At 45.5% G+C, this 26,368-nt stretch overlaps 1 protein-coding gene across 1 annotated transcript in view; it reads right to left on the bottom strand.

The window, feature by feature from the left end:
• Nucleotides 1-1,649: 1,649 nt before the first annotated feature.
• HS3ST3B1 (heparan sulfate-glucosamine 3-sulfotransferase 3B1) overlaps nt 1,650-26,368 on the bottom strand; it is a 42,925-nt gene continuing 18,206 nt past the window's right edge. Inside the window, exon 2 of the mRNA XM_065416099.1 lies at nt 1,650-2,268. Within this exon, the coding sequence (XP_065272171.1) occupies nt 1,650-2,268 (619 nt within the window). The remainder of the gene's footprint in view (nt 2,269-26,368) is intronic.

A 26,368-nucleotide genomic window follows, 5' to 3' on the forward strand; every position in this document is an offset into this window, starting at 1 on the left:
AATTCTAGTGAGAATCATTCATTCACTCACTGCTAGCTTCTGCCAGGGCTGTAAATTCTGCAAGAATAGCTATTCTGGGGGTGGGTCAACATTTCTGGTTCCACTCCTGGCCTGACACCAGAAACGCCCCTCTGAACAGCTCAGCTCCTCAAAAAGTGTTTGGTTCAAACTACAGGCAAAATGTTGGGTTCTTATTTTAACTAGTTGTCCCATCCTCGCTTATGTATTTACATGATCAACAGTTACACCTCTGAGCAAAGAGCGGTCTTGACTAATATCAGAGCCCTGTGTGATTCAGGGTCTTATTTTCCAAGTATTTGGGGTGAAAGTACTGCATGTGAAATGAGAGACCAGTGGCAGTAGATGCAGGCAAGTACTATGCAAGTATCCCTAAGTAGTTCTATGGATTCATCTGAATCCTGCCTGGTAACATCCCCTTCCAATTCCAGGTAGGGGCCTGTTCTGGACAGAGACTCTTGATGAAGTATTAGACCAAAATGTAAGGTGGACAAGACAACATCGAATGGGAATAAGGCTGAAGCCCCCCCTCACGCATCCCCACACAATCATTGCAGTGGTGACCTACCTCAGATCCCCAGCTGTGCATGGACTCACAGTGTCCCCTACCCACTCCTCGGGGGACACTAAATCAGTGACAGACTCATACCCTGGCTTTTGCTAATGGCTCCTCTGGTTCTATTGATTTCTTTGGTGTGTCAAAGCAGATGCTCTGCCTGCATGCTCGACTCTAGTGCGTTTTAAAATGGGTTCCATACAAGGCGAGTGTATACATGTAGGAGCTGAATTTCATTTACTACAACATAGTTCCACCCAGCACTTCACATCTTTAATAAGAATAATAATTTTTTTTAAAATGCATAGAGTCCCCACCCAGGAAACCTGTTTGGGCCAGTAGGGGGAGATTCTCCTTATTTAAAAAAAAAGGAAAAACAGACTGATAAGACTGCTCCCCCCTTGCAGCAAAATCTCATGCTATTGGTGCTCTTTTCCAAAGGAGCACCTTATGCACCAAGCAACACTTGGGGAAACAGAAGCAAGCAGAAGTCTCCCAGCAGCAGTATGGCTGGGGAGTGTGGATACTGATGGATTTTGCACATTATAACGCCCCTGTAAAGCAGCTGCTATGTTGGGCATAAGCATCTGAGCTTCAAAAAGCAGCACAGCCTCTCCCTCCCCTACAGTTATGCAGAAGGCAGGAAGGAACGTGATGACGGGCCAACAGATCTCATGCAAAAGGTAGGGACACAGATACTAGAGAGTTGGAAGATGACAAGTAAATGTTTATAAAGGCCTAATACCCGTAACGAAAATAAAATTGTGCTTTCCCCCCCCCCTTCCCCTTCCTTTTTAATACTAATTTCCTCTAGGTAAATGGAAGCACCGTCAATTATAAACCAAACAAAATAAAAAGACCAATATTAGAATTAAACACCATGGAATGTTAAAAAAAGGTTATGGGCTAATATTCTAGACAGTGTGGTTAGGCAGCTTAGTGAATTAATTACTTAAAAATTAAAAATAAATTATTATAAAATAGATTTCTGTACATTTTACATACACACACATATATCTTTATAGAAGCAAGCTGCACCATGGGGTAATTACAAGGAGACACTGTCGTGCCAGCCTCAGTCCCAGCCGAAGTCGTGCCCAGTCATCTGGTAGAACTTCATGTTGAAAGGCCTGTAGAACTCCCGCAGTCTCTGCACCACCTCCCTGTCTATATTGGGGTGGGTCCTGCCTTTCGTTTTCCCCAGGCAGTGGGGTTTGCTGCTGCCTTCAGCTTTCTTCAGGCAGGGGAAGCCCTTGGTTTTGTTGAAGTAGAAGTGTTTGTCCGTGATGATCCTCTTAAGGCCCAGAAAGTCCTGGACCCTGCCCAGCTCCCCGGCAGGGTCGCTGATCAGCCTCTCCCCGCTGACGAAGAGGATCTGCCCAATGGGGAAGTAGAGGAGCCAGTTCTCCAGGTGCTTGGCGTAGATGCCGATCTGGATGGCGCTCCACGAGGTGTCGATCAGGCCTGTAGTCCTGTTTTTGAAGGTCAGGCTCTCAAAGGTGGGGATATCGGGCTTCTTCGAGAGAGTCTGCGTGTAATCGGAGATGGCTCGGGTCACGGGATCCCGCACCACCACGATGAGCTTGGTGCCCTTCGACATGGCAGAGATTCGAGCAGGTGCTTCCTTGGTGACGAAGTAGCTAGGGGTTTTCTCCATGGTGATCTGTCCATCCAGGGTTCTGGGCATCAGGTCTCTGCCAAGAAAACAAATGCACTGGTTAGGAGAGCAGGATAACTCATCCCTTGCAACGTAACCTTTATGGGCCCTGCTATCAGCATAAGTCCTATTAGTGTGACTTGCAAATACATGAAGTAGTCAGGCACAAGGTTAGACTCCTGGCAATTATATCACAGTAGTGATTCATGCTCTGTGTTTGGCTTGCTTTAAAGAGGCTAGTCCACCTCCGTGGGGTGTGAATTAGCTGCAGCCTTGAAACTACATCAGTTCAGCAAAATGGAATTGAAATATATTCATCAGAAAAAGCTGGAGCACAGAGAAAAGGAATCATTCACCCTCGGGTGCCTATGCAGATTGCCTGGCCCAAAGGAAAATCTTATTTCCCTATTACTTTGCTTTTGTAAAGGTTACTGGGCTTAATTTCTGATGGGACACCCATTGCTCTTCTCTTTTGTAACACTACACTGGGAAGTTTTCTAATGTGCATCACAAGAGAGAGACTATCGCTTCCTTGTGAAGCATAAAGCATGTACAAGTGCGTGCAATGCAGCAAGTTGAACAAACAACTGCATGCTGACTTGTCAACATCAGGTCCACCATGTGTACTCAGTGGAAGAGGCCTCTTAAATTTTCCCAATTCTCTTTTCCCCTAGACCCCCTGAAAGTGCACGATTGTTTCCTATACTACTTGTACAGGGTCCTGGTCTACGACACACAAAATAATAAAAAAAACAACTCCTGTTGACTTTAATGGGAGCCATGATCGTGAACCCAAGGGAAAAACTTGAGCCCTGTGTTTTAATATCATGTAATGTGAATGTGTAACAGCAAGAGAATCCTTAGTCTAGGACAATAGCTTCTGTGCGCTTTGGCTAGTATTGTTTGTACAAATTATACCCAATCCTATAATACTTAACTCCTTGATGCAATGTATCAAATCCACTGTAACTTGTGTCATACTAATAGAGAATACAAGTGAAAAAACAGCAGTATCCCACATACCTCTTCTTAGGAATTCCACCCACTAAGCTCAAACATATTGAAACATCATAAGGAAGGAGCACTGGGGCTCTGTAATTTAACATGCCAAATGTTTTCACATCTATGTGCTCCTCTTTCATTAGAGGCAAGATTTGCTTAGGTGCAGTCTAGAAAACTCATGCCACTTAAGCCCACAGTAGGTCTGTGCAAAGTGGCAAGAGGCAAAACCTCTGTGGGAGGGCAGCTAGTCTTTGCACCTACTGCGTACTGTGGGAAAGGTTTCCGTGCCAGCTTTCCATAGGTCAGCATGTAGGGCAATGATGGGGCAGGCCAGTAGAAATGCTGTCGGATCCATGTTTAAATGGATGTAGTGTCCTACCCTGCAAGCAGCCAGAGGAAGTGGATTTCACCTCTCCCATGCACTTGCATTTCACCCACAGCAAGGCCTAACTCCACACGCTTCATACAGGTGTAGTGCTATTTACTCATCGCATGCCATGTCTGATCTCTGGTGCCAGATGGAACCTGTGCTGCTCTATCAAATTCCCAGGAAGAGTGAGTCTCCAAAAAACACTCTACCAAGTAGAAGAGTGATTTTCAGAGAAGCTGCTCTACAACTGGCAAATCCCATAAAAGGTCTGTTTTCTAAGCCAATCACAAAACATAGCAGGCCAATAATGGCACAGCGAACAATTACTAAATCTCACCAGAGCAGAGGCTGAATTTGACAGGCCACTTGTTCACCAGTGTCTTTTTTTTTTTTTTTTTTTTTGGAGGAAACTGAACCTGATCTCCATAGCTTGTGCTGGCTGTCTCCTGGCTTAAGATGTTGGTTTTGACTTCTGAAGCCCTACTGGCCTGGGAGCTACCTATCTAGGAGATGGTTCACCCCTGCGACCTACTGCAGCAGCTGCGGTTGGCAGAGATGCCTACGTTGAAGCCCCTTTGGAAGTAGAAAGAGGAGTCTGTTAGTGTGCTGGACCTTGGGAACTCCCTTTCTCCCCAGGTTTGAGAGAGCCAGAGCTAATTAGCCTTCAAGGCATGGTAGAAGGCCTGCTTTTTCTCCCTGGAGGAGATAAGTAGTCTCCATCTCTTGCTGTCTTCAAGACCAGATGCTTTTTCTGGAAGAGATGCTTTAGCCAAGCAAGTTATTGGGCTCAACACAGAGTAACTGGGTGAAATTTAAGGACTGATATTATAAGGAGGACAGACTAGATGATCTAATGGTCCCTGCTGGCCTTAAACTCTGCAAATCTAGGAAGGGCTGAGCAGTGGTGGTGTGTAGAACTCTTGGATTGCATAGGGAGGGGGAAGTAGAAGGAATCTATTTTTATTATATTTATGGTGTTGCTGGGTCAGTTGATCCAATCGGAGAGGAAGTGACAGGGGTGTTTATTTAGTTTGTTTTCTAAAAGAACATCCAGGGCACCAAGAACACTGGACAAGTGCTCCATTCTGCTTTGTATAAATCCAAAATAAATAACTAATAAATCACCTCCAGCAGATACAGCAATTAAATCCACAGGTCTTTGGGATACTGGAAAAAAGAGGGATTCACTGGGAGAAGAATCAATTCTCATGGTCTAGTGGCCTCCTACCTTTACAGATGTAAATCCACCTCCCACTAGATTTACAAAAGAGCCACAACTGGCCAGAACCAGAATTCATGTGAAGTGCTGCTGACACACCTTAGCTCCTGTTGGCTTCAGAGTGAGCTGAGGGTGCTCAGTTCCTTACAGGATTAGCTCAAGAGAGTTTCAAAGCAAAGTTGTCTGGGCTCCTCCTACTGGATCTGCAGTGGCATTTTGCGGAAAGATGGTGTTTCTAGAGCTATGAACTTCCCTGCTAAAATGCTGGCACAGGTACAATAGCAGCAGCCAAATAGATTCACAATGCGCCTTCCTCTGCATGTAAAAAACCCAAAGTCTGTTCTTTGCCAGTGAAGAAGAATAAAACTGGTAGGGAGAGAAATGTGATCGTCAAGCTTTTCAGAAGGTATTCCAGGCAAAGAAGAGTAAGAATAAAGACCCTCTCAACATGCATTCGAGTTGTTGAAAGTGCCACCAGGATCTAGTTCCAAAGCAAAGCTTTCCCACTATGTGCTGACACTCTGTTGTATATTGGTAGCGTCCCAAGACCACCAACAGAATCATAGATGGTCTCACAGGGTCTGCCTTGTTTTAAAAGGCAGTGTACAAAGCGAAAGGACAACAATTGCATTTTATGGACAATGAAGCCTGTTGAGACTAAGATGGGTTTGAACATTGGATTAAAACAGCCTTATGCTTTAGGAAAATTAAGATCAGTATCTAGGTCCAACTTTGATGTTCTGGCCCATCTCTAGCAGAGATCTACATACGGGTCTTCCATGCTTTCCTAAACAGGAGAGTAGTTGGCTTGCTTGCGACTAAATAGGGGAAGCATCAAAGTCACAGGACTACAGGTTTACCAGATGGCCTGAGATTTACACAGGTGGAGAGGTAGCTAATGCCTAGCTTAACTAATAATAGATCATGAGGATTCCTAGGTGAGCCACCATTGGATTCATGGGTATATACAAAGGGCAAACTGATTTCATCATGGCACTAAGGGACCAATCCCTACACACACTGAAGTCCACAGTAAAACTCTTGTTGGCTTCGGTGCAAGTAGGAGTAGGCCCAAGTCGTACAACCTAGTCGCTCTGAAAGGGACTGATCCCAGAGCTGCAGGAACAGCAAGAGCAAACTAAATCAGTGGAGAAGCGTCATTGGAGAGAAGAAAATCAGAAGAAGAGACAGTGGTCAGAAGAACTACTGTAGCGGACACGTGTTGGCAGGCTGTAACCCATCAGGATGAAAGGAGGGGAATCTAACTTTGCCCCACTATTGCTGTTCTTCTGTGCATAAAGGCTAAAGAGGCTAATATGCTGCCCGGATGGCTCTGTAATGTATTCTACAACTACTCCTCATTTCTAATACACAGGTGCAGCTCATGGAGACTATAGGATCCAGCCTTGACCTGCAGAAGATGTACATCCAACTTAAAGATCTGGGTAGCTTCAATCTGCTCTGTTTTGTGCAAATGGGCGTGGCTCCTGATAAACTGTTAACACAGGGGGAGATAAAGAAACGGGAGTTAGCCTTTGGCAACCTTAATACCCTTTTACACCTTTGACAACCTCTCCCATACTCTTTGGTTGGGCAAGGTTTGGGTGCCCGATATTTTCAGAAAGCTAACAACAAACCCCACCCTTGGCAGTTCCCAGCCACCCCTCATACAAACACCATGGCACAGTGGGGCCAGACCCTCAGCTGGTAGAAGGTTGAATAGGTCCATTGACTTCAGTGGAGCTATGGCAACTGACACCAACCGAGGATTTGGCCCTTAAAGCTTCTGTGGAAGAGTGTCTCGGCAAAGCCATGAAGTGGCTGTGTGAGCAGAGAGATGCATTTTCCACAGGCAGAGAGCAGAGCTCCTAACTCCGAGCTCTTAACGTGTCAGCGAAGACAGAATTAAAAAAGCTTTTCCTTTAATGAATATTTGTTCAGCAAAGCTTCACCCATCGTAGGCGAAGTGATAGGCTTACCCTAAAGATGGATTGGCCTACTTTACCTATTAACCACTTAGATTAATGTAAGAATGAAAAAAGAGAACCTAACTGCTCTAATCCCCAGGCCCTTTGCAGGCCCCGATTTTTATTAATAAAGCAAGCACACATAAATGTTGAAAACAAAAAAACCCTGCGCTCAAACTGCAGCATTTTAACAAACTCTTCCAATCTGAAAGACAGAGAGATAAATTTACAAAGTCACAATGACAGGTGGCTACATGGTAATCCAATCCCTGACGCCTAATGCCCTTTGTGGCAGCTTTTTGTCCGCACAGAGGGACTCTGAACTAATCTGTTGACACTTCTCAATAAAGAATATCGAGAGAGGCTATTGTCAGTGGGAGGGGGTGGGTGGATGAGGGAAGGTTTACAAACTGTTGAGTTGTTATTTGTTTGTATCAAGTTGGCAGGTACAACAGACCTACGTTTGCAAGAGAGACAAAAGCTTTCCCCGAGGGTAGCAAGGGTGTATGTGACTGACTAGCTATACCGATGGAACAGAAGCATGTCAGGGCTGGTGTAGTGACCCTTCCTGGGCCTATTCCCTGGGGAAAAAAACATAAATGCAAGAAAGTTGGGTGTGTTGGGGGAGAGGAGGATGGGTGGAAAGCTAAACCTGACTAGAAAAAACGTTTCTGAATCTAAGTGGCATGCAGAGCCCAGTTTGCTAAACATGTGGCATGGATTATATCCAATACAATTATCGCCCGAGTGGTTCTTATTGTCAGGAATCTGATCTGGAGGTGTATCAGCAACATCCACAGCATGGCAAATTTTAGCTTTAAAAGTTTCTCCTCCCATCCCGCATATGTCCATAGAGATTGTATTCACCTCTGGCAAAGTCTGAGACGAGCATTTCATTTTAGCCCGCTATTTCTAGCTGATCACAACCTATGTCATATTTACACTACACAAATATTGTTTTCCTGCCTCTCTATGTTTCTGTCCACAAAGCCACATTATGCACGGGGCAGGTTCTCTGCAGTATTTCGGAGATGCTATGAGAGTGGAAACTGAGTAAGCACCTTTCTGGGGTTGCCAATGGGGTGGGGCATCCGCAGAACTAGAGGTGCCTGCTCCTATACCTCTCTTTCTGAAGCCTCTGGCACAGAGACCTATTGGGGTATGTCAGAGAGGGGAGAAGGAGCGGACAAAGTGTGATGTGCTTCTGCAATTGCTAGAGGAGACCTTCCAATTGGAAAGCAGCATATAACCCAACCCCAGACACTTCTGCTTGAGACAGCTTTGATCATGGGCTTGGGAGCAAAGAACTCCTGTATTCTAATTCCAGCTCTGTTCCAGTTGACCTTGGGACAATCACCTCCCTGCTCTGTGCCTCAGTTTCCCAAAACAAGGCTTATAAATGCCTGTCTCATGGAGGGAGAGATGAGACGAGACAGGGATGTATTTTGAGTGGTTTGAAGATGAAGAGAACTATTTAAATATTATCTGGATAAGCATGAATGGCCCAGATCCTCAAAAGGTATTTAGGTGCCTAATTACCATTTACTACAATAGGAGTTAGGTGCCTAGCTACCTGTGAGGATCTGGGTCTAAATGCCTCGATGCTTATCTAAGCCTCTTGAGCCTATAAAACTGGGCAGGAAATCATGCTCTCTTGCAAAATTTACAGCTCTCCCTGCTTCAGTTCAGGCTTCAGCCACAACAAGAATGACCTTTTTGTGCAGATACAGACAAATTTGTTAGTCTCTAAGGTGCCACAAGTACTCCTGTTCTTTTTGTGCTGTATTTCCAGACTTCACCTCCAGCTGTTCCCTGGAAAGAAGAGACTGAGGCAAAAGGGAAATAAAAAAAAAAGAGAATCAGGCAAATTATTTGGGGCTTCAACAACATTCAGTTCAAGTTCTTCAGGCCTGTAATCCAGATTTGTTTGCCTGTCTACACTGCAGACCAGATTCAGAATACCCAGACAGGTTTTGCTTAATTTTTAGTGATGGAAGACGACAAATGTTTTAAAAAAGAAGGAGAATGGGGCCCTTTTGCAGACACAATCCACGGCGACCTGATATTCCCTACGGAGGGTGCTCAGGCACCCCGATGGACTGTCTAAAAACCCAACTAGATTAGACTGAAGGTCCGTGTGCTTAGCAAAATCCCCTGCAACCACTTCCGACCAAAGGCTTCAGAAGACCAGTTGAGATGCGCAGAACATCTCTGAGCTACTGAACTTCAAATGTCATTTATGACCAGGGAAAGGCTGGCCTTGAGATGGCTAAAATCAGCCTGAACATAACACTTCCTAAAGCTGCAGTGTAGATCTGTAGCCTTAAATGGTGGGGGGAGGGATGCAAAACTTTAGACACCTGACAAGCCAAAGCACCAAAAGTTACAGGCTGCTTTTGAAAAGCTGGACCTTAACCTCTCTATGTGGATAATACTTCCCTAGTTCCTGGGATGTGTTGCCAGGACAAACTGGTTACTGTTTGGTAAGTGCACAGATACTACAGAGATGAATGGAGAGCAGGAAACCCCATAAATAAAGCTCTTCTCCCCCTCCTGGGCTGCAGTGGGGAAGGTAAGAGTACCCCACGACTCTGTTAGGGATTTATAGAGCACTAGCCAGCATCGTCCCTAGGTGATGACAACAGCAAGGAGGTGTGAGGCAAATAAAAATGGTCTCTGTTCTCAGCTTACTAGGGTTTGGTCACTTGTATTTTTTGCTTTGTTCGATCCTTTATGACACAATGAACCACCCCACATTAACGAACTAGGCTGCAGGTGCAACAGAGGGGAAAACTCTGTAAGGAAACAGAATTCAGCTTCGGGCTTTGAAAGGTTATCTCCAGCAGGGAAGTGAGGGAAAGATTTAGGAGATTGACAGCCTTACACTAACCAAATCAGGGCCACCACCATCCTCTGTTTGGAACTGGTGGGCAAAGGGAGGGGTGAGACAGTGCTGTAGAACCTCTGTCATCTTAACAGAGCATTTTTGGAAGCAAAAATAAACCCCCTTGGATGCTCCAGTTTCACATACCGAGTTATCTTTGCCTATTGGGAAATTAAGTGAGCTCCCCCCTATCTCCCTTCATTTGCATTATGAATATTTCTTTAGGTGAAACACTCTTTAAAGGTTCGGTTCCATCCTCTCCCTGCACTGCTAGCTCTCACTGCAAAGAGGAAAAAAGTGGCTTTAGAGGGCCATCAGGAATATAAATTTAGCTCAGAAGAGCATGTTCAGCTGGGGGCCTGGGAAGATTTGGAGACACTATAAGAGGGGATGGAGGGGGGGAGAATATCCCCATTACTGGCACCAAACAGCTTTGCTTTACATTTCATCCACTTTGCCAGGGTGATAACCAGTTGTTCCTAGTCTCCAAGATAGCAGGTTGCTGACAGGAAGTGGGAGAAATTTACAACAGTTATCAACGGAGCTGAGGGCTAGATTTAAAAAAAGCTGTAACAGAGCCTGATAGACAAGAGAGCACTGAAAAAAACTGGGAAGCTGAAAATACCCAATGCAGCAAGACAGCTTAATACCAGCCTTTGTCTTTAAAATGCAGCATCAGTCTCTTGTTTTCTGCACACTTTATTGCACGTAGGTCCTTTGCCAGCTTCTGTAGAGAACTAACCCAGGACTATTCTCATTTAACCCTGGCTGCAGCTTGCAAGCAGCTTGTATCCTTCCAACTCACCCTGATTTAAATGACAGCAGAAGATACCTAGCGCCCTGCAGGAGCCAGCCCCAGGCACTAGCTAATGTGGATGCTAAGGGAGAGGGCCCAAGCAGAAGGGCTGAGAGACATACTGAAACATACTCCTGGGTTTCTTTTAGCCCTGCTCCACCCTCCTGGAGTTGGGGCTGGGCCTGATCCAGCATGGCGCTGATCTCAGCAGGAGCTGAAGGTGCTCGGCAGCTTGCAGGACTGGGCACAGCTTCACTGGGATGTCCAGCGTTAAAGAGGATTTTGAAGGACTTCATGGGAAGAGGCAGGAGCTGAATAGTACCTTCCAGTGATGCAATAAAGACTATTTACTGCCAGGTTTAAACTTCTGGAACATGGCTTGAATCGTGATTGTTTCTGACATCACAAGTAAGTTTTGAATGAGCTAAGCAGCTTCAAGACAGACTCCAATGTCAGGGAAAGATGGTCTGGTCTGAGCATGGCTTGAGGGTAGGGGGAGGAAATCACAAAGGAGTTTGCAGGGGGAGTTTTGAAAATCCTATGAGAAATGTTCCTCCCTCCCACCACAAGCTGTGGAAAGGAAGCTACGTAAAACGTGAAGTTATTTCGCTGGCCGCGCCAAACTACACTTCAAGTTTTAATGGCAGCTCTTTCCTCCAGCTCAATATTAAAATAATCGGATCCCTGAAAACTGGAAGAAATACTGTTCTAAAGCAAGAACCTGACAAGCCCAGGGAATGTTAAAGTAATAAAGTGTTTTAATTACATCACGGAGGCTGCCATCCACACCAAGGTCATCTGGCTTTGAAATTACCATTTGGCTTTTATTCAGCATTCTCACGGCAGTGGATGGGGCATGGGGAGGATATTGATAAAACCCCATTTAAGAGCCCAGTTCTGCTTTGTTTCGTTGGGGAGAAGTATATATTTTTCACATGAAATAAATGGTGGGTTTGAGGACCACGCCCCCTCCCAACATTGCACCCAGGGCCCTGACAGTAGCTCTATCACCTCCGCCCCACAGCACACGCTGCATGAGCTCCTTCATCTCAAGTAGGAACCCATTGTTTGGGTTGGCAAATTACACAAGAAAACCCCAGAGTGACTGAACCAACCTGGGCAGTTTTAGAAGGGGTGTAAGTTGACACCACGCTGTCAAATGCATGCCATGGAATTTACACAAAACAGATGATGGGAATTAATGAACTTCACAGTGTGTGGGGGAAATAAATAATCGGGGCTAAAACAGACTCACCAACTGCCTCCCCCACCTCTGCCACTTCTCTCCCATCTGTCAGGGAAGGGGGAAAGACAGGGGAAGATTCCCCCTCCACAGTCCTGTTCAGGATTTTTGTACAGCCAAGGAAGAGACCACTCCCGGGTTTCCAAGGCCCTCCTGATTCTGCTATGTAAGTTCCATTATATGAATGAAGAAGTATTTCCAGTCCAATGTTTAGCCAAGGGTAAGGGCCTCACCCAACTCCCACTGAAGTCAGTGACAGCTGGATCAGGCACTAATTTCTCTGCCAGTTTGCTTTTCTACTGTACGCTCTTTGCACTTCTATAGTGCTTTCCAAAAGTACTCCAAAACTGAACTGCTTTAACTACTACTAGAGCAGAGCAACGCCTCCAGTGTGGACACAGTCACGTTGGTATCAAAGGAGCTTTATACCTGCATAGGATCTCCTATATGGGAAGGGGAATAAGCTATGCTAGTATAAACCATCTTTATACAGCTAGAATTGCATCCCCACTGGTATACTTTTAATATAATATAATATAATATAATATAATAGATAGATGAATATCACACCCCTGACCAAAATAGTTATCCTGATGCAAAAATCCAGGCTTAGATCAGGCCGAAGCATTTCATAGTGATTCAAACACTGAGGCAGGGAAACAGGACCACCCCCATTTTGTGGGTGGAGAAACTGAGGCTAAAGAGACAAAATGACTTGCCCCCAAATTGCACATTCATAGATTCCAAGGCCAGAAAGGACCACTGTGATCATCCAGTCTGACCTCCTGTATAACAGGCCAGAGAACACCCCCAAAATAATCCCTAGAGCAGAGCTTTTAGGGGAAAAAAAAAAAAAAAAAAAAAAACAGCCACTCTTGATTTTAAAATTGCCAGTGATGGAGAATCCACCACAACCCTTGGCAAGTTGTTCCAATGGTTAATTACCCTCAGTGTTAAAAATTTATACCTTATTTCCAGACCTTTTTAAGGTACTGAACCAACAAATATCGGGCTCTGCAAAGCCTTGTCTGGGGTTCAAACCCAGGCCTTCTTGCACCCAAAGCAACTCACACTTTTAAACTGACAAGCTACTTTCAATTCCCAGCCCCTGTGACAGAGCTAGGAGTAGAGCCCAGCCATCCAATTTCCCAGTCATAGGAACACAGGACTGGAAGGGAGCTCCTGGGTAACTGAGTCCAGTCCTCTGCCATTGCTGGTGTCCCATCATATGATCCAATTCATAAATCCACCAAGCTCCAGGTTGTTTGTCACCTTAATGGGAGCTGTGACACTGCACCCCATATTCTTAATAGTGATATGATAATGGCATATTTATGACATTTTATGCAAGACAGGTCATGTTAGGGGTCATTGGAAAAGTTATGATTTGCTGAATATGATTATCCCATTTGTATGCATGTATCATTTTTGTATCTGAAGTTATAAGTATTGACTATGTATCTGTATTTCAAATATAGTTACACCTGGGTAACACCCACTAGACAAGATGCTTTCAGGTGGTTGGGAAAGGCCTATTCAGGGCAATGAGCCAATAGGGAAAACCATAGGCCTTAGGAGAAGCTTATCCCTCACCTGGTGAGCCTTCCTGAGAACACTCCAGACAGCCTGTAAGTGATGGCTGCTATGACTCTACAAGGAGATGTGACCAGGCCACATGATTCTGGACTCCATCTTGGAATGTCAGTATTTTCCCCACAAACCAGTCTGGGAACCAAGTTTTGAAAAAAATGGGTTCCCACTCTATGCTAAAGCTCTACAAGTCAGGGAGTGACATCATCTGGGGTTCTTCACTTCCCACACAAGAAGACACCTGGAAACACCTGAGGAACAAAGACTGAACTGGGAGAAGTGCTGGACCCAGGCTAATGGGATTTCTAGCCTGTGTATGAAACACCTGGGGAGTCCAAGCTGTAAAGCTTGTCCCATAAGAATCTGCAGCCCACCTGTCTCATCAGCCAGGGTGAGAATTTGCGAGTTCATATCCTTTCTAGTATCTTAGACTTAGTTTGTGTTTTGTTTATTTACTAGGTAATCTGCTTTGATCTGTTTGCTGTCACTTAAAATCTACCTTTTGTAGTTAAACTTATTTTATGTTTCAATCCAAACCAGCAAGCTTTGACTGGAATGCTTGGGAAAAACATCTCCTTGATTACCACACGTGTGCATTGTTCTCTTCACATTGAGGGAGAGGCCAATCGGGTATTAAACCCATATACTAGCCAGATTTGACCAAGATAGGACGGTACTGCTGTGGGGTCCTAGGCTGGGAAGCTGGTGGTTACAGAGCATGCACGTAACTGCAGCTCGGTGTGTCCCTACCTGTGTGAATGCTGGTGAAAGTGAAGCTGGAGGGCTTTGCAGCTTGTCTAGTGGGCAGGGAGCCCAGGCTGATGGGTCAGAGGGCTCAGTGGTACCCTTGTTCCAGGTGGCACCCCAGGGGGGAAACCCGTCACAGGAGGCTGTTCCAGAACCTCGCTCCTTTGATGGTTACAAACCTAATCGTTAGCCTCAATATATTCACGGCCTGTGCTTTAACCCCTAGACCATGTCTCCACAGTCAGAATATATTCCAGACTGAATGTATGTTTAAAGGTATAGACAATTTACTGCATCACTAGCTCTTTGAAAGATCCGATCTGCTACCTGCTTTTTGTCCTAGTGTTTGCCAATTTTAATTCACACTTTGTTATTCTGGTGCAAGTTTCTGGGTGGATTAGCCATTACTGTCTCCTGGTTTCCTCTGGAGCTTACGCAGGTGAAGAGGCCTATGACAGGAGGGTTAATGAAAGGAGTTGTGGATTGCCTTTTGAACGGAGACCAGTGTACTTGGAAACCACTGTTGGCTCAGTAGGACTTATCCTGTGCCACCCCTTCTCCTCCTCACCCCAGCAGATTAAATCTGGCAAGCATCTCTTAACTTGAAAGGGACACCAACCCCTTTTAGAGAGGATAGGGAGGAAGTGACACTGCTAGGCTTCAAAAAAAAGCAGCAGCTCGACAAGCACACCAGGTGAAAGGAGCACATTGGGCTCATTCTGCAGGGACGTGAAATGTGGTATTAGAGACATTGTTTAACTTGCACAACTGCCTTATAATCATAGGACTGGAAGGGACCTCGAGAGGTCATCTAGTCCAGTCCCCTGCACTCATGGCAGGACTAAGTATTATATGCTTAATATGCACCGAGTTTGTTATTAGGCTCCAGAGCTGGACTCCTGAGGCCTTAAATAACATGAGATCCCAATGTCCCTGAACTCGGGGGGGGGGGGGCAGGGAGGGGGAAGAAGGCCATCTCTGACACCCTGACAAGAATGCACCAATGGTATGGCCCTTTATAATTAGAGCTTGTGTTTGAGTTCGTGCTAGCACTGGGAGCTGTTCTGAAAGCAAGATCTCAGCTTTGCAGATGGAGCCAATCTCTACCAATCTACAAGTTTCTTTCCCCATCCCCACCTCTTCCCAGTATACAGAGGCACTAATAACCAGGCTGGTTACTTTAACAAGCTGCATAGGGTTGCCAACTTTCTACTAGCACAAACCGAACAACCCTGCCCTGCCCCTCCTCCAAGGCCCCGCTCTCCCCATCCTCACTCACTCATTGTCACTGGGCTGAGGCAGGGGGTTGGGGGGCAGGAGGGAGGGAGTGTTCTGGCTGGGGGTGCAGACTCTGGGGTGGGGCCAGGAATGAGGGGTTTAGGGTGCAGGAGGGGGCTCAAGGCTGGAGTTGAGGGGTTTAGAGTATAGGAGGGGGCTCTGGGCTGAGGGTTGGGATGTGGGAGGGTGTATGGGCTCTGGGCAGGGGCCAGAAATGAGGGGTTCAGGAGGGGGCTCCAGGCTGAGGGATTTGGGGTGCAGGAGGGGGCTTGGGCTGGGGGTGTGGATGGCTTTTGCTCTCAGGCCTGACCTACCCTTAAAGGCTTTCCCAGTATAACTATTTTTGTCAGGGGTGTGGCTGTTGACTGGAGTAGTTATACACCAGTAAAGGCTTAGCATGGATGCAGTTACATGTGTATAACTCATTCTCCTTCCCCTCCTGGAATAAGTTATATCAGTATAAGCAAAACCACTTTTACACAAGTATAACTGCATCCACCCTCGAAGGGGAGTTGCCACTTTAATTACAGGATAGCTAAAACTTTCTAACTCAGACAAGGCCTCAGAGTAGCTCCTGAAGAGCCTGGGTTCCCCCACCCCCGCATCACCAACAGAAACTTATTTGAAATCTATCCACTGGGGGCTGGGGCCTGTTTCTAAAGTCACTGCGTAAAGGTGCATCACTGACTCTCCCCGGGCTCTGGTCGGGGATAGAAATTCAGCTAAAACAGAACCACCATATCCCCTCCCCCACACCTTCACCCATTAGCAATGGGCTTCTTTTGAGGTGCTACGGTGTGTGGATAGTGTTTTTCTCTTCTCCTCCAGTTATCAGCCAAGAATCTGGAAGCATAACATGCTGGAACCTCCAGGAGGAAGCCTCTTCCTAGGGGATTTTCAGCCCAGTTTTACCTGCTGGGGAGCTTTGGAGAAATATGCCAACACTTGGATGCTCAAAGCAGCCCTCTCAAACCCAACCTCTTGCCCTTCTATCAGTGTGCCATCTTATCCCCTGAAGTGTGGTAGTCAGCTGTGATTGCAGAGCAGTTTGGAGATTGCATGTGCCAGTCAAAGAGAAGCATGGCCATGTGGCTGGGAGTGGGGAGAATGTTCTTGGTGGCCTGATTCTCCACTGCTTTAACCACCCTGTGATTAACAACTGGGCAAGGTGGGCCTAAATCACTACCACTCTGAGCAGGCAGCATTTACAGCTGCAAGATGGCATGGTGTAAGGCACTGAAGAATCAGGACTTCCTTTTGGGGAGGGAGAGACATGGGAGAGCTCCAATCCTTTTCTCCTGTTTCTCAACAGGAGATTCAATGGAGCAAGCAAAAATTCTCTTTCCTCCAAGCTGCTTCTTCACTAGAGCTGGTCGAGAAGTTCAGGGGACCCTGCCAGCTCATTAGATAGAGCCTCCTTTTTATGTAAGCACCGCAGCCTCTTTCTGTTTTTGTACTTAAAAGCTCTGAACTTCCACTAAATAATTATCTTCCTTTCTTGGTGGGGGCAGTACTTTACACATCAAAAGCCTGCTTTGAAGGGGCCTACTATAATTTTAGATGAAGTGGTAAATATTCTGTTCACTCCAGTTATAGTTATAATCCCATTAGTGGCCCCGAGAAAGCAATGGCATTATCATCTAGTGAGCATTTATGAGGATTTGGGGGGGGGGGGGGAGAAGCACACGGCAGAAGGCAAGTAAAGAAGTGAAAGTAACAAAAGATGCATTTGCCAGCTCCACTCCCCCCGCCCCGAAAGATCTGATCTCCATTGTCCTGATGCTTCAATGGTGCTTTGCTCTGAAAGTAAAAAAAGCTTTTGAGTGCAGCAAGGGGCAGGGCTGAAATGAGCATCTTATTCCTTTTGGTCACCTCCAGCTTCCTTTCATTCTTTGCAGGAACTACACCCCCCCCCCTCCACCCCCTGTTCCCCTCCCCCAGGGTGGCAGATCCACTTGACAAAGAGCACCAGTTCCTGTTCCTGGTGGGGGTGGGGGGGTAGTGCTTAGATTAAAAGCTAATTGCTGTTTATGGATGAGTTCTTTAGAATATTTCTCATTATCAGACTTCACTGCCCACTGGCTAAGTCAGATGAAATTAGAGTAATCTGTCTATTTCCTTTCAAAAAAAAAAAAAAAAAAAAAAAAAAAAAAAAAACAACCACACAACACAACACGCATGCTTCTTGTGCTGAAAAGGGGGGGTTATTGGGAAACAGAAGTTAAAGAAACCCTCTAAACCCAGCAGGAAACATGATGGAGCTAAATGGCGAACTAGGATCAGCTGAAAAAGGCTTTAGCCCCAGGGACAGCTGCCTGGATGAAGCTTTTTGGGGATTTTTTTTTTTTAAATTCTGTAAGAAGTTGGCTGTTAATACTTCTTGTATTAAAAAAAAAAAAAAAAAAAAAAATTACCCGGACTTTACCCCAGTGTACTCCTCCCCCTATAATGGGTAAGTCTACACAACAGCCGGGAGGTCTGATTCCCAGCTTAGGTAGACTTACACGCACTAGCTCTGTTTGAGCTGGTGCCTACATAGAGCACTGCGGCTACACTGGTATGGGCAGGAGCTTGGGCTGCCAACCTGTGTATGGACCAGGCGGGGATTTTTTTTGGGGGGGGGGGGGGGAAGGGAAGAGAAATTGGACTCTTGCAACTAGCCCACTGCAGCCAACCTGCTATTTTTAGCACACTACCTTGAGTTGAACTAGTGCATATACATCTACCTGAGCTGGGAACTGTGGCTCCAGCTGCTGTGTAGATGTACAGGTTACTTGGTGTTCCTGGCTTCATGGACATTAATATGAATCCCTCCTGACCATCAACATCTTAGATTTCTTTGTACAATATTCCTGACTCCACCCCCTCCAACAGTGTTTCAGCCTAGTGCACAAACAGGCCTGATTCTGATCGGTAACACTGATTTCCGCGGATATAAATTGGTAGAGTGGTGTACATTTTGAGTGACTGTTCGGTTCCCACCCCATATTAAAGGGAGTTCATTATTCCAGTTGCCTCCTGGATTTCTGGTGCAAACTTAGGGGTAAAATGTTTTATGCATAAAAACAGCTGCGGAGCTCTGAATCTCTGTGGAGAAACAATTCTGGATTGTTGCAAAACACTTTTTTTGTTTTTGTCTACAGAGACTCAGTGCTTGGCCTTAAACATGGTTTCACTGGAGTCTTTATTAGGATTTCAATGTTAGGAAAACAGCATAGGAGCCAAAAGAGCAAAAACTGCTAGTCAGTTTCCCTTCCCTCAAAATCCATAACATTAAGTCAATGTTAACAATTTATTGAAGGACTTTGTAGTTCTGTGTTGCCATCATTACAGCAGTAGCCCTGTTCCTTGAGTTTTGAGGCCATCACAAACACAGATGTAACGGGAGCCAGTGGTTGGAAGTTTAAGTGGGACTAGAAACAAGGCATAACTTTCTATCAGTGAGTGCAATTAGCCATTGGAACAGCTTACCATGGGTTGGGAAGATTCCACATCACTGGCAAGGTTTCAATCAAGCTTGGATGTTTTTTGTAATCGATGCTCCAGTTCAAACAGGAATTCAGAGATGTACTATGGCAGGAGTGGCTGAACGTACTGACCCTCCAAGCTGCATACAATATTCTGCAGACGTTTGAGAGCTGGGAGACACACAAACTGCCGGGGTGTGAGGCTTCTTCCCCAATGCCCCCGCACACACACACACTGGACTAAAGCCTCTAGTCCCCTGTCCCTGCAGGGCAAAAGCCACTAGTCCCACCACCCTGCTGCAGGGCAAAAGCCCTGAGCTCCTCCCTGCCCAGTCTTGTGGGTGGAGAACAAGGGGACACGTGGGGGGCTCCGGGAGCCGCACTTTAACTGTAAGAGAGGCGCATGCTCACGAGCCCCAGTTTGGGCATGCCTGTACTATGGCCTGTGCTGTGCAGGGGTCAGACGATGTGATCACAACGGTCCCTTCTGGCTTTCAGCCAGTTTAAGATCCCCTTAGGATACAGATTTTTTTTTTTTTAAATGCAATGAAGATGCCTTCCTAGGATGAACCCCATCTTGTAGTGTGCGCGGAGGGAAACTGGAACTAAAGCCAGCTGACCAAGGACAGATTCAACAGTTACAAGCAAGCCAACAAAACAAGGCGGGAGTCTGAATCGGTAAAATCTCGAGTTCTCATCTAGCTGAGATGCTGTAACGGGAGAGATGTGAAAATAAACTTGGCTTTCATAGGCTTTAGCTAGCTCAGAGCAGGCTAAAGGAAGAGGCTTCACTTGGAAGCAATTTAAACAGCTGATTAAGATAAAATGTGAAAAAGTTTGTAGCTGCTGGAAAAATCTAAGACAGCCCCAGCTGCATAGGGGTGGAGAAAAGGCTGTACAGATAATCAGTGCCACTTTGGGACCAGTTCTATCCCGTGAAGTTAACAAGAGTTGTGCCATTGGCTTCAATGGAGACAGGACCAAGCACCTTCATCAGAGCTGCACCATTAACAAAACAAAACACACCCTTTACAATTTTGCTATTTGCACCATCTCTCTCCTGGTTAATGCCTCGTGATGAATTTGTTTGTATCCAGTCTTTGCACCAGACAGGGGAAGGGGCATTAATAGCCTGATATGACAACGTTATCAGAGGAATAAGCCAGGAGAGTGCCAGTGCCTGAGCCTGCAATGACAGCAGTTGGAACGGACTCATCTGTATTGCCCTCTGCTATGGCCTGGTCTAAAAAGTCCTTGTACAGGTACAAGTATATGAGTTAGGGGTGTAATTCCCAGATTGCTACAGTTCCTAGCGTTGATGCATTTATCAGTATAAAGATGCCTTAAACTGGTATCACTTATTCCCCCTCCTGTACAGGAGTAGCTACACCAATATAAAAACACACCTTCCCAGGATATAACTGCATCCATGCTAGGGACAGCTGTGCCAGTACAATTAAAGCAAGACAAATTTATAGTGCAGACAAGGCCAAAGTCTTTCATGTGACACTTCCTTTTCTGGAATTCCTTCCCCACATCCCTCTTCACCCCTCCTGCCAGCCCCCAAAATACTTCTTTAGATAGCAAAAATAACAGGAGTACTTGTGGCACCTTAGTTGTTAGTCTCTAAGGTGCCACAAGTACTCCTGTTATTTTTGAGGATACAGACTAACACGGCTGCTACTCTGAAACCTGTCTTTAGATAGCCTGAAACTATCCTTTGTGGATTTGCTTACATGAAACAATGGCACAGTCTCATTACAACTCATTTGCACCTCTCCCTGGAGTCTGCAGTGGAAAATGGCTGCAAATGCAGATTACTATCCAAGTTATCCAAAACTGCAGCAAATTCAGCAGATTCTGGAGGCCCTGGGTTGTAAGTTTTGCATCTTCTGCCAATGGTGGCATCTCAAACACCTCTGCAGGGAATCCAATGAGAGCAGAGAGTGCCTGTCAGAATACATGTCAAGATTTCACAATAAGCATCTTAATGGGGGGGAAAGCATAAACTGAGCAAAGAGCCCTCAAACTGCCCTCACTTGGACTAGTTTGCTCCTTTGAATTGAAGCACAGCACCATGCTGTCGGACAAGGAGTTAAAAAACAGTCACCAACCACTCATCTGTATGGTGTTTAAGTTATTGCCTTCCCATGGTCCCAAGAGAGTCTACTTGTAACAAAAGTATCAAATAACTACAGGGTTAATAAGATGCTTGCTTAGAAGCATTTCCTACTTGTAGTCACACACAATGGATCCTCTTAAACATTAGGGTTTGGTATAATGGTGAGCCAAGTAATAAGTTTGTTAACACTCTAGGGTAAAGGTATTGGCTGGAGTCATTGTCATAGAACCACTGAGGATCTGCTCTCAGGTCTCATACTACATGGGGTCCACTTGTGGATTTCCATTTGAAGTCAGTGTTTCAAGGAGGTGCATGGGTCCCTTTCTCACTAAGAAAGGAAACCTAAATTCCATGGAACCTCAGGTTCTCATCCAGCTCTTCACCTTTCTGAATAGAACTAGTCCAAAAAATTCAACAAAAAAAACAAGACAAAACACACTTTAAATTAAGGATCACAAATTTCTTCTCCCTGGTTTTCTGAACAGCTCTAAGGGCTCAGTCACAGTGGTGTAATGCCACTGACTTTAGCCAAACCCACTGAGTGCCATACTGTTCACTAGGTTTGCCCTTTTGGCTCAGATCTTTTGGAGCTATGGTCTTGTGCCTCCCACAAGGGCATTAAAAATTCTATGGATATTTTAGTTGTAAATTTATTGCAAAGTGTCTGTACCCAAAGTTTCCCCTCCAAGTATTGAGCGCATGCAGTGTGCCTGCCTGTCAGCCTTCACCCCAGAGGTAGCTGTATTTCACTGATGTTGTATACTGGTCCTTGAAGATAAGATCTTGCATTTCTATAGCACATTGTAATTGTGGGATGCCCAATGAGATGACTCATGTAGGAGTCCAATCTGTCAAGCATGGATGGGATTGCCACATGCACCTAGTGGAGAGCAGAATCTACATAGTATGTAGTATCAAACAAACATTCTGCTGGATTCTTACATTAGTATCTAACCCAGCGGAGTTCATATCACATCAAGGTGAAGTGTCAAGAGCAGCAAAGCGACATTTAACACGACACGAGCAGCTGTATCACAAGCTGAACACTTCACAAAACTATTTAACAGAGGTGGCCTCTTTCAGAGTTAAGAGCAAACAACTAACACCCTGCACTGGTAGGAAAATGAAAAATCTCTGGTTAAAAAAAATGCAATGGTTGTTACTGCATCAACATAAGTAGCAAATATTTTTCCTAACAACTAAAAACACAGACTTGGAAAATAGCTCACACATTACTGGGGTACCTTCATTATAGTAAATTTGCGGTATACAAGGGAAACAAACAGCTCCAGAAAAAAGTGCGTGTTTCGGCAAGAGTGGAACTCTTGGAGTTATAAACTTTGGGGGGGGGGGGAAGATAATAGAGCTTTGGCCTTAAGTACGAGCGATGTCCCTGCAAAGAAACACTGCATTATTCTTGTGGTCACACAGGTACCATTTGTGCGAAAGACCGACAAAACCACCATCTGAACAGGACAAAAGCGCCATTGCAATAGGCTATAATTGACACTGGAGCAGTCACAGCAGAGAGGCTAGAAGCTGAATGAGCCATGGAAAGTGAGCTCTCCTTTGCCCACATAGTGGTGGTCCCTTCCAAGTGAGAGCGAGGCACACAGGGCACGTCCAGACTACAGAACTCAGTCCAGTGGTTCACCCTTGAGTTACTACCCCCAAGTCAGCCTAGCACTGAGTGCATGCTGGACCCGCACTACATGTATTTTTAACGCTACACCTCAACAAGAGCGATGCCTGATCTCCTGGTTCCAGAGCTATGGCAGGGGGAGCACAGAACTGCCAGTTTCATTTTTCACCAGCGCCAATTTGTTTAGAAAGCTCCCTGGCTAGGCACCACACAGGTGAGCAAACACCACAAACAATAGGTTTTGCTCATTGTGTGTGTCTAGGATACAAGGCTGAAACTAAATTACCTAAATTAATCAAGGCCAAGTCCCTTTGTGAGCCCTTTCTGTGTTTGCCACAAGCACATACATTAATGCACTAATCTGTGTTCCTAGCACTCTGAGATAATTGGGCAAGAAGTTGTACAGGTAATGTGGCCCTTTGTTACCCAACTATTAAAGCAGCTCAAAACGTTTGCCAGGAAACTGCATTTCTCACCACCTTGCCAAGTTTCCTCTAATAATGCCTAGTCTCCTGGTGCCTTGCCTTTATAGCCATTATCAGGAAGTGCACTTCTAATCAATCCAGAGCTGACACCTGCCCCCAGCCCCCTTTTTCTGTGCATAAAGGCATCCCACCTTCCACACTCATGGTTAGTGACTGATCCTGGCAAAGGCAGCACTCAGTGGAATATATTGTTTCCTCTGTCCTCAGGGTGGGTGGGAGTCTTTAAAACCGATGAACATTACCGGATCCTGTATTTGATTAGAACAAGTGTCAGACATCCTGATAATGAAGCTGTACAAGCTCAGATTTGCCAGAGCCAGAAGATAATGGATTTTGTGCCATGCTCAGTGCCTCCTGCGATGTCTCTTGGGGTCCTCTTTCATTCAGTTGACTTCAGGCCTGGGGAAAAAGCCAATCTCTGAACAAGCAACATGCAAAAGGGGCAAGTTCCCCTCAAGGAACAGCGTGAATGGGCAGGAACAATGCTGCATGGTCTGCCATGTGTGGAGCAGCTTTCTGGAAAGATGAGTATTTGACATGAAGTTCCTGTTGGGCTGAATCGCTTTTGTTCCCATCTTCAGCAGGAGATTCCTGCCTCCCCCAGGCCAGTTGTTTCAACCCTTGTGGACTGCGTTCAGTCACTGGACTAGCAAAGGCCGGGCCACCCTTAACAGCCCCAACTCTTCCTCCCTCCACTGCCTCCTCCTCTCACAATTAGTCTCTGTAATTCCAAATGAAAACAATCCCTTCCTCTTCAGACCCCCTTCTCCAGCCTGGATAAAAGGGAGGGGTGTTTTTAACTGCAGAAGTAGCCACACTGCTGAGAAGAGGCTACTTAAGGAATTGTGTGAGGTTAAGACCCCCTGAACAGGACTGGCTACAAGGTGGTAGCCATGTGACAGGCCTGCCACCGACCGGTTTCTTTATGGTGGCTAGGTGCTGAGAGAGGGAGGGTGAGCGCCCCCAACCGATCATACAGGAGAACCAGCTTTTGATTTTTAATTTATCCAACAGCACTTAACTCTGCTGGGCTTAGCTGCCCTCCCTGCATCGAGCAATGAACTCCTTCTATTTGACTGTTGAATGGGAACCAGTTTTACTGATGAATGCTGAGCCTGATTGCTTCAGCACGCAGCAATGAAGGGAAATCCATAAGGTGGGGGGGGGGGGGCGCTCAATGTTAATTTTAAAAGCCAGAGACATTGTCAAAGGTTTTCAAGAGCAACTACACCTCTACCCCGATATAACGCGAACCGATATAACACGAATTCAGATATAATGCAGTAAACCAGTGCTCCCGGGGGGGGCTGTGCACTCCAGCGGATCAAAGCAAGTTCAATATAACACGGTTTCACCTATAACGCGGCAAGATTTTTTGGCTCCCGAGGACAGCGTTATATCGGGGTAGAGGTGTAGTGATTTTCAGGTGCCCAACCTGATACCTTAAAAGGGACCTGACTTTCAGAGGGCAGGTGCTCGTTATCTTCTCCAAAGCAAACCCTTTGAAAGGAATCAAAGTTAAGCACCGTGAGTCAGTTGCAATAAGTCACTTTGCCTTGCTGTGCCTCATTTTTCCCACCTGTAAAGTGGGGATAATAGGAGCCAAAGATTACCGGATGAAGCTATTTCAGTGAATGTTACATGTGGTGACAAATATTTTATTCACTGAATTAGTTGTCCAGCAAAGATTTGGTCAGCTGGAGAGCTGGCTGCATAACAAAAGTTAATTGCTGAATAACGACGTTTATGGAATACAACACATGGTTAGTATGCAACCAGCTGTGCAACTTGCCTACTTCCTACAAGTGCTGGAATGCTTACTGAAGTGTGCAAAGTGCTTTGAGATCCTTAGATGAAAGGCACTAGAGGAGTGGAAATGCTTATTAATCTGAATCTCTCCAGAGCTTTAGCTCCAGATTACTAGCCATGGGTGTCCTTATAGCAGAGGCTTGGCTGACCAGCTCTATTGCAGGTTTTTCATTATTTTAAAAACCTCAGCCAATAAAGCAGCTCAAGATGTTTATACATTAGTGAACTAATTGGATAGGCCAACATGCAATAGACTCTCCCCCTCCAGGAGGGCCAGATGTTCTGCTCCAAAGGATAGGTCTGTGGGTTTGTTTTTTTTAAAACTAGGAGGGTGGGGTTGAAGAGGTCACTGTTTAAATCTACTTTAAACTACAATATGACCTGGACAGCATGTACTTGCACCAGGATGAACTATATTTGCCACTCTCTGGAATAAAAGATCTATCAAATTAATACACTGTTGACCCTCGGTGCTGATCCCTAAATGCATTTGAATACAAATGGGATTGCCTTCTCTAATCACTCACAATTGGATTTGTGATTACAGTCATAAAGGGAGTAGCCACTGCATTAAATTAATGTGGCTGTAAACAAAAAAGAAACCCTCAAGTCTAGTGCTGGACAATCACCTCTGCAAAATCTACTTACCAAGCCAGCCTCCCCCCCATCCCTCCCCCCTCAACCTCCAAAAATAGGGGGGGGAAATGTTTAAAAAATTATGACTAAGTTTCAGAAAGAGTACTGGGATTGCTGCCCAGTAAAGTTACAAAAAGGTATAGCTTAATGAGACTACAAAGTCAGAAGCCTGCTGTCCACAGAAAAATCAGAGCTAAAACGTGCTAGATCAGATGAAAACAATTGGCCTAAGGCGAGAGTGAAACTCCCAGAGAAGTAGGACAGGTACCAATTAGAAACATTAAGCAGGTGTGTCTGCAGAGCACCCCCTCCCCCCATTAGTTACAGGGGCTCATGATCTTGGCGTAAATAGTAGATCCAAAATAGACAATCAACTCAACACTGCCAAGGGGTCTTTTAAGGAGGACTCAGCCATGAAGATGTTCTCTGCTGTGTGTTCACGTAATGAGAAGCTGTACCTACACACTTTAATGAAAGACTTTGCATTTCCATACCAATGATCTGACAGACTGAGTGAGTCTATTGGACTATCCACACGCGCACACTCCTGTTCTTGCTGTTTATTTCTGGGCTACCCAGATCATCTCTCTTTATAAGACTAGCCACTCATCCTATTCACCAGGATAGATCACATCCTGCTGTCTTCACTGGACACCATCAAATACATGGTTAAGGACTGATGGAGCCAGTTGGATATTTTGATTCTGTCCCATAACTCTAACACCCACCACATGCCTTCTCAGCTTTTTGCACCCAGAGATGGTACCTATATGGTGTCAGAACCTCAATTAACAGCAGCCTAGCCACATTGTGGAACGGGTATGTGTGCAAACTCATACCTCTCATTACTGTATCCTCACCCATAGGTCCAATAGATTTT

The sequence above is a fragment of the Emys orbicularis genome, chromosome 13 (assembly GCF_028017835.1).
Source record: "Emys orbicularis isolate rEmyOrb1 chromosome 13, rEmyOrb1.hap1, whole genome shotgun sequence".
Taxonomy (NCBI): Eukaryota; Metazoa; Chordata; order Testudines; family Emydidae; genus Emys; species Emys orbicularis.